Source organism: Stigmatopora argus, chromosome 17 (assembly GCF_051989625.1).
Source record: "Stigmatopora argus isolate UIUO_Sarg chromosome 17, RoL_Sarg_1.0, whole genome shotgun sequence".
Classification (NCBI taxonomy): domain Eukaryota; kingdom Metazoa; phylum Chordata; class Actinopteri; order Syngnathiformes; family Syngnathidae; genus Stigmatopora; species Stigmatopora argus.
The window spans coordinates 11,591,078-11,599,238 of record NC_135403.1 but is presented as its reverse complement, the minus strand read 5'-3'; the positions used below and the strand labels follow the sequence as shown (position 1 = coordinate 11,599,238).

The 8,161-nt window shown below is 39.5% G+C and overlaps 1 protein-coding gene and 1 long non-coding RNA gene across 6 annotated transcripts; both read right to left on the bottom strand.

Annotated features, from left to right (window-relative positions):
- Nucleotides 1-16: 16 nt before the first annotated feature.
- LOC144091581 (uncharacterized) lies at nt 17-4,365 on the bottom strand. 3 transcript variants are annotated; one of them, XR_013305761.1, is made up of 11 exons: nt 4,353-4,365; nt 3,348-3,502; nt 3,076-3,161; nt 1,899-2,016; nt 1,816-1,835; nt 1,418-1,513; nt 1,334-1,353; nt 936-1,031; nt 454-569; nt 274-389; nt 17-209 (listed from the first exon to the last, which is right to left on the bottom strand). It is a non-coding gene; the product is annotated as an uncharacterized LOC144091581 (long non-coding RNA). The 3 variants fall into 3 exon arrangements; XR_013305762.1 differs by lacking the exon at nt 1,816-1,835 and adding an exon at nt 852-871 and having other exon boundaries at nt 454-549; nt 1,418-1,533; XR_013305763.1 differs by lacking the exons at nt 1,334-1,353; nt 1,816-1,835 and adding an exon at nt 852-871 and having other exon boundaries at nt 454-549; nt 936-1,051; nt 1,418-1,533.
- An 11-nt stretch (nt 4,366-4,376) lies between these two features.
- LOC144091578 (solute carrier family 22 member 14-like) lies at nt 4,377-8,105 on the bottom strand. Of its 3 annotated transcripts, none has more exons than XM_077624046.1 (5): nt 6,142-8,105; nt 5,898-6,001; nt 5,663-5,817; nt 5,528-5,592; nt 4,377-4,580 (listed from the first exon to the last, which is right to left on the bottom strand). In XM_077624046.1, the coding sequence occupies exons 1-5, from the start codon at nt 6,556-6,558 to the stop codon at nt 4,461-4,463; spliced, it is 861 nt and encodes a 286-aa protein (XP_077480172.1). In that variant the 5' UTR covers nt 6,559-8,105; the 3' UTR covers nt 4,377-4,460. The 3 variants fall into 3 exon arrangements, with proteins under 3 accessions (XP_077480172.1, XP_077480173.1, XP_077480171.1); XM_077624047.1 differs by having other exon boundaries at nt 4,431-5,592; nt 6,142-6,287; nt 6,403-8,105; XM_077624045.1 differs by having other exon boundaries at nt 4,431-5,592.
- Between the last annotated feature and the right edge of the window lie 56 nt (nt 8,106-8,161).

Below are 8,161 nucleotides of genomic sequence, written 5' to 3'. Positions count from 1 at the left end.
AAGACAAACACATGCATACATTTAAAAACTTTTATTTTGAAAGTTTGGAGATAAATTCTGCCATAACAGCCATATACTTTGCAAGATCTTTTATTTTGAAGGACTCCACTGATAGGTTCGCGCAGGCCATCCAGCATTTTGAAAAATCAGGGTTGCCTTCATCCATTTTCAAATGGACGAAGACACTCCCCTTGGCACCAGGTGAAATTCTGGAAGGAAAAAAAAAGGGGTCAATACACAAAGTTAAGTAAAAAACCATTCGCAAGGTCTTACCTTTTATTTTGAAAAAGTTTGGAGATAGGTTCTCGCGTAACCACCAGCACCGAGAAATGGGGGGTGCCTCAGACTATCTGTACATAGGCAGGAAACCTTGCCCCCCTTGTGGAATTCTGGAAAACAAAAAAAAGGGGTCAATACACAAAGTTAAGTAAAAAACCATTCGCAAGGTCTCACCTTTTATTTTGAAAAAGTTTGGAGATAGGTTCTCGCGTAACCACCAGCACCGAGAAATGGGGGGTGCCTCAGACTATCTGTACATAGGCAGGAAACCTTGTCCCCCTGGTGGAATTCTGGAAAACAAAAAAAAGGGGGTCAATACACAAAGTTAAGTAGAAAACCATTCACAAGGTCTCACCTTTTATTTTGAAAGTTTGGAGATAGGCTGACGCACCCCTTCATTTCTCGGTGCTGGGTGTTACGCGAGAACCTATCTCCAAACTTTTTCAAAATAAAAGGTGAGACCTTGCGAATGGTTTTTTACTTAACTTTGTGTATTGACCCCCTTTTTTTTTGTTTTTCCAGAATTCTACAAGGGGGACAAGGTTTCCTGCCTATGTACATAGGCAGGAAACCTTGCCCCCCTTGTGGAATTCTGGAAAACAAAAAAAAGGGGTCAATACACAAAGTTAAGTAAAAAACCATTCGCAAGGTCTCACCTTTTATTTTGAAAAAGTTTGGAGATAGGTTCTCGCGTAACCACCAGCACCGAGAAATGGGGGGTGCCTCAGACTATCTGTACATAGGCAGGAAACCTTGTCCCCCTGGTGGAATTCTGGAAAACAAAAAAAAGGGGGTCAATACACAAAGTTAAGTAGAAAACCATTCACAAGGTCTCACCTTTTATTTTGAAAGTTTGGAGATAGGCTGACGCACCCCTTCATTTCTCGGTGCTGGGTGTTACGCGAGAACCTATCTCCAAACTTTTTCAAAATAAAAGGTGAGACCTTGCGAATGGTTTTTTACTTAACTTTGTGTATTGACCCCCTTTTTTTTTGTTTTTCCAGAATTCTACAAGGGGGACAAGGTTTCCTGCCTATGTACATAGGCAGGAAACCTTGCCCCCCTTGTGGAATTCTGGAAAACAAAAAAAAGGGGTCAATACACAAAGTTAAGTAAAAAACCATTCGCAAGGTCTCACCTTTTATTTTGAAAAAGTTTGGAGATAGGTTCTCGCGTAACCACCAGCACCGAGAAATGGGGGGTGCCTCAGACTATCTGTACATAGGCAGGAAACCTTGTCCCCCTGGTGGAATTCTGGAAAACAAAAAAAAGGGGGTCAATACACAAAGTTAAGTAGAAAACCATTCACAAGGTCTCACCTTTTATTTTGAAAGTTTGGAGATAGGCTGACGCACCCCTTCATTTCTCGGTGCTGGGTGTTACGCGAGAACCTATCTCCAAACTTTTTCAAAATAAAAGGTGAGACCTTGCGAATGGTTTTTTACTTAACTTTGTGTATTGACCCCCTTTTTTTTTGTTTTTCCAGAATTCTACAAGGGGGACAAGGTTTCCTGCCTATGTACATAGGCAGGAAACCTTGTCCCCCTTGTAGAATTCTGGAAAACAAAAAAAGGGGTCAACACATAAAGTTAAGTAAAAAACCATTCACAAGGTCTCACCTTTTATTTTGAAAAAGTTTGGAGATAGGTTCTGGCGTAACACCCAGCACCGAGAAATGAAGGGGTGCGTCAGCCTCTGTACATGGGCAGGAAAGCTTGTCCCCCCCTTGGTGGAACTCTGGAAAACAAAAAGTGGTCAAGTTACATAAAAAAGAAATACAGACTATGGCCTAATTTAACTTAAAAAAACCCTCCTACATTTAGCTTTTTTTTCTCTATAAAACATCAAAAGGTAGGCAATATTAGACATACTCCTGATGGTCTGGTTTTCTTTGTCTGCTGCAGAGACTAAAAAAAATAATCTGAGTCTTTAAAGGCCCCTATCCAGTCTATTTTTCACATTTTCCTCCACAAACAAATAATCAGGATCTTGATGTGGTGGGAAATATAGAAAACACACTGGACAGGGGCCCACAAGGTACAAATTACATGAAAATAAATCCTACTTCGGCCTTGAGTTTTTCAGTCAATTATTTCAAATCCATTAATTCTTAAAAAATATCCAAAAAGATTCTGTTTTTCTCTTCTTACACCGAGGAAAAAAATGTTTAAAGGAGTCAAAAATGACACCTGCACTAGTGTTGAATAAATGTCACTTAAGTTTTGTCAAAAACACATTTAAAACTAAAAATGAAACGGTCCAAGCCCTGAGGTCTTTAAGAAAATTAACAGGGTAAAAGTATATAATCTATTTGAGTGCACAGTTCCACTACATGGCAGAATTTTTTTGTACCAATTAGGTCATACGCAGTTATCTGGGTATGATGACAATGCCTATGTTTGATTATTATTTGTAAGTTCAGAAAGATGTGAAACTCAAGCGGAAGCTACTCCTACACTTGCCACTATAGTATTTTTTTTTAAATTAAATTCAATAGGGATGACCCTACTTTACAGTTTTTCATTTATCACAGCCATGTCTGGTCTACATTAACCGCGATAATCGAGGGATTACTGTTTATTCCTTACACGTCCACTAATGGCATTTGTGTGGGTGACTAATCCACAGGTTTTTGCTATTAAAAAAAAACACCAAGCTAGTTAGTGTTTTCATTCAAAAGTTGAATGTATCATTATGAAAAACGAGCCAATTGCGCAAAGCCTTGAATACTGAACGCTGACGTTTAAATATTACACGGATAGAGAAAATCGGAACTAGTATTTAAAAATGACTCACTTTGTTATGGCGTCGACAAGATGCCCCTTTCTGGTCGTTTTGGCCACATTCTTGATGTTTCCCAGCAGTCTGTGCTCGTTGAGGGACTGAAACACAATGGAATGATTTCTTTTTAAACAAAAGAGCGATCGATCGGTAACGCAATGCAGCCAATTTGTTTGCAAACATTTTGCCGTCTGCACACACATGGGGCTACATCACGTCAACGAATCGTGCTCTTATCACTCTGAAGACGAGAACTGGGGCTTCGAAATCCCCAAATGACAACGTACCGAATGTGCTGCATCGTCCTGTGAGAAGTTTGTCAGGCTTTCTTCGGCAAATCGTCACTTTTGAGCTGCTCTGCAGTGCACGTCCGTGCTGCCTCCTAGCTAGTCGGCCATTTTTGGTTTGACGTCGGCTATTTGAACTGTGACCTCGGCCACGCCTATTAAAGATAGACACACACAAAATATAAATTGTTTTCATAATAACGTGCGTTAGTCGGTGTGAGGGGGGGCTGTAAATGCTTTTTGGTTGGACTTTAATACTTAAAAAAATATATACATTGTTTTCATAATAACATGCATTAGTCAGTGGGTGGGGCGGAGGCGGGGCTGTAAATACGTGTTGATTGGGCATTCATACTTAAAAAAACATTGTTTTCATCATAACGTGCATTAGTTAGTGGGGGGAGCTGTAAATATTTTTGGTTGGGCTTTAATCCTTTAAAATACAGTATTGCACATTATGACATAACATGCACTTTAGTGTTTGTTTTTTACTTCTAGACATTTAATTTATATTGTAAGCCTTTTTTCTTAAAAAATGACCATGTATAGTAAGGCTTTTTTTCTTTAAAAAAAACGACCATGTATATATTGTAAGCCTTTTTTCTTAAAAAATGACCATGTATAGTAAGGCTTTTTTCTTTAAAAAAAGACCATGTATAGTAAGGCTTTTTTTCTTAAAAAACGACATAGTATAGTAAGGCTTTTTTCTTTAAAAAACGACATAGTATAGTAAGGCTATTTTTCTTTAAAAAACGACATATATAGTAAGGCTTTTTTTTTAAATGACATAGTATAGTAAGGCTTTTTTCTTAAAAAAAAAAGAGAGAATTGAACTCACTCCTGATTTTGAACCTGTTCCCAATTCAGATTCTGACCCAATGTCTTTGCCACTGGGCCACAGCAACAACTAGAAGGAGAAGAATCAGAAGTCAGATTTATTCTCTTCATTACCTCAACTCCATTGGTAAACAAGATGAACCCTCTCAGTGCTGGATTGGAACTCACTCCTGATTTGAACTTCTTTTTCCACCAAAGATTCAGATACAGCATTTTTGTACCTATGATGATCACAAGAAGAAATTATCAAAAGACATATTTGTCCTCTTCATTACCTCAACTCCATTTGTAAACAAGATGAGCACTCTCAGTGCTGGATTGGAACTCACTCCTGATTTGAACCTGTTCCCAATTCAGATTCTGACCCAATGTCTTGCCACTGGACCACAGCAACAACTGAAAGAAATTTATTGGAAGTTATATTTCTCCTCTCCAGTACCTCAATAACATTGGAAAATGACTTTAAAGATGTAAGTGGTGAATTTGAACTCATTCCTGATTTGAACCTGTTCCCACCTCAGGTTCTGACCCAATGTTTTTGCCACCATACTATGTTGTTATTTAAGAAAAAAAAACCTTACTATACTATGTCGGTTTTTTTTAAAAGAAAAAAGCCTCACTATACTGTCTTTTTTTAAGAAAAAACCCTTACTATACTATGTCGTTTTTTAAAGAAAAAAACTTTACTATACTATGTTGTTTTTTTAAAGAAAAAAGCCTTACAATACTGTTGTTTTTTAAGAAAAAAAGCCTTACTATATACTATGTCGTTTTTTAAAGAAAGTCATTTTTTAAGAAAAAAAAGCCTTACTATACTATGTCGTTTTTTTAAAGAAAAAAAGCCTTACTATACTATGTCGTTTTTTAAAGAAAAAAAAACATACTATATTATGTTTTTTTTAAGAAAAAAAAGCCTTACTATACTATGTCGTTTTTTTGGGGGGGGAAAAAGCCTTACTATACTATGTGTTTTTTTAAGAAAAAAGCCTTACTATACTTAGTATCTTCAAAAATGACCATTTATAGTGAGGCAATTATTTAAAATAAATGACCAAGTATAGTAAGACTTTTTTCTTTTAAAAAAGTCCATGTATAGTAAGGGTACATGACTATTGTATATATTCTCCAATGTTAAGTAACAGATCATTTCCATGTTCACTATTATAAATCTACACTAAGTGAGTCAGGAGCCAGCGAGCCGATTCCGGGACCAGCCTGACCGATGGGAACGCGTCCCAGTAGAAGAAGACCAGGATTAGAAGAAGGGGACTGTAGAGGACCAGTTGGAGGATCTTCCAATCGGGGATCAAATAGGCCAGAGCCGCAAACAGCGCCAGACCCACCGAATAGAAGCTGTGACCGATGATGGAGCAGAAGGCGAGCTTGGACGATTCGCACCACTCGCCGCCTACGACCAAACGCAGATGGACAAAAAAAAAAATGTGCCAACTTGACATTTATCCTCAAGCTCCACTCACCGATCACAAAGCCATTGGCAATGACTCCCGACAAAGCGAATCCGCACACGAATTTGAGAGCGACGTAAACGTAGACGTTTGGAGAGAACGTCGCGGCGATGCCAGTCAGAAGCAGAAGAAGATGCCCGAGCAAGAACACCAAGCACCAGCCAACTCTGGAAAAATGATTGGGTTTTTCCTTTTTAAATATCATTCCGGTTTCAGAGAATGGATTGGAAGGGAGGACAAAACAAACCTCTCAGCCATGGCGCCCAAGACCAGCGCACCAACCAGAAGTCCCACCATGTGTATGGATCGAGACGCCTCAATCATCAAGCTTCTGTCACACACCAGATTGAACTGATGGACAAAAGGTGGGGAAAAAAAACATCATGTTGGTTGACTGAATTTTTTTTGGAAACTTTACCAGCACGATTTAAAAATATGCATCTAACATCTCGTTTTTGGTTCTTCGCCAGGTCGACCGTTTGTCTTCTCACCTCTGTCACGACGCTGGAGACGGCAGCGGGCACTTCGAAGCGGGATCCGTTCAGGCAATCCGTGGTAGCGTTGAGGCCGTAGGTCTCGATGGTCTCCAGGTCAGAGTCCACCGGCGTGAACATGAGACAGCTCTGGAAACTCCCGTCTGGTTTTGTGGGAATAGTAAGCTCCTTCTGCTTTTCCAGGGTCAAGTAGGCGTCCGCCCGATCCAAGATCCAGTCGGTGTCGCAGAAGTTGGGGAAGCTGAGAGCGGTGTAAACCTGGCCGATGTTGTCGAAGGCCACGAAGACGCTGGGGATGCACAAGACCGCCACCAGCCGCTTCTGGAACAAGCCGAACTCGCCGATCTCCTCCAGGACGTGTGCAAAGGTACTCATGGCGAAGCCAAATACACATAGGACGCAGAAGCCATGCATTTAATGTTTAAACACCATCACTTGTCAAAATCTGGTGCCCTCCCAGCAATCGAGATTAAAAAAGTAGCACCGTCCGTTTTTGCAATAAAGCCGTTTTCAGACCAGCGGACAAAACAAGCTCCGACTGATATGCCGTTCTTTATTGTTTAAAAAGACTGGAGAGAAACATGCTTGCAAGTCCTGAAAGAACTAAAACAAAACAAAAGCAAATGATCAAGATGGCGAGAATAACAGTTACGACTAACAACTTATTGCCCGAACACTTGAAAGTTATCTTGGCAGATAACACACAAATTCCACTCGCACACACTCATCTTATCGAACACATCGCGTGACAAATATTTACGATTGGGAACTTTGACACCGGCGAGAAAAGTGCAGATTGGTCATTTTCAAACATAAGGCGAGCGTAAACAGCCTATTGACTTTGTTGGCTTACAAAAAGGCAGACAACTCCAAAATAGCCAATGCGTTGTCAGGCGACCCATCAAAACGTTCAAGTCGTCTTGGGACAGACAAAAAAGGCCTAGCGTGAAACACCCCAATAAAGAAAAAAAATCCTACTTTGTATTTACAAACTAGTTCAATCAAGTAAGTACTTGCGTTTTTTCTATGTAGACAAAAAACTGCACTTCAAACGTAAGGCTTCTGTTTAAAAAAAAAAAACCTTTGTTGGCTAACTAACTGGTTTCGGCTGACTTGACACTCTTTTACTTCACAGTTAATCTATCACAAGACGGCAAATTCTGGTAAACGACTAGGTATTGCAAAACGAATACGTCAATCGTTCTGATACGATATTAAACGTTCAGTTGAGATCTTTACCAAAAAACGACGATATGCGTTGGATTACCTGTTGACGTTGATTCTGTCATTTGATTACAGATGGCCTGTCTTCAGCTGATTTTCAAGTAATCACGACGACTAACCTGGAAGTCTGCCACGGTTAAGGTAAGACCATTTTGGTGATTTTACACACTATTCAATAGCGTACAATAGTTAGACGTTTACTTACCAGTTTAACTTCTTTCAGACAAGCAGTCGCGTAACTAAAGATGAACTAATGCTAACATTTTGGGGCGATACAACCAAGTTTCACACAGCAGGAGTCGCTTTTTGGGATGGAAGCTCACACGCCAACAACTTTAGTAAGTATAACACAAACCTTGAAACCAATTGATTTTTATGGAAAGGTGACTGACAAGATTATTTCAATTGATTAAAGCGTCATATTTTTGGGGAGGTTGCCTTTGCCTGTAACTGGAAATTGTACATGATGGCAAAAAAAAACGCATTCAGTAGTCTGCTGAACACAAGGCATTGTAATACGTTTCAAGGTTGTTAGTTAAGATTGTGCAAATGCGTCAAATAAGGGTGTTCCAAAATGTTTGAGCCCGTTTTGTAGGCCAATCATTTTGACAATTTTCACTGTTTGTGTGTAACCTTTGACATTTCTCTCTTTTCAGGTTAACAAATGCTGTTCACTCCAAAAGAAAAAGCATTTTGCCTGTTAAAGTATGCTTGTATGCTGTCATCCAAGACAGTGCAGCGTGGCTTCTTCACAAGTTTTGCAAAGAAGACAACAACTACAAAACAAATTGGT

What these genes read in the sequence shown, in the direction of transcription:
- LOC144091578 (XM_077624045.1), bottom strand. Translation starts at nt 6,558, where the DNA reads ATGCATGGCTTCTGCGTCCTATGTGTATTTGGCTTCGCCATGAGTACC. An exon ending in TCTCCAGCGTCGTGACAGAG is followed by an intron (nt 6,002 to 6,141) that starts GTGAGAAGACAA and finishes TTTGTCCATCAG; the next exon opens with TTCAATCTGGTGTGTGACAG. An exon ending in TTGGGCGCCATGGCTGAGAG is followed by an intron (nt 5,818 to 5,897) that starts GTTTGTTTTGTC and finishes TCATTTTTCCAG; the next exon opens with AGTTGGCTGGTGCTTGGTGT.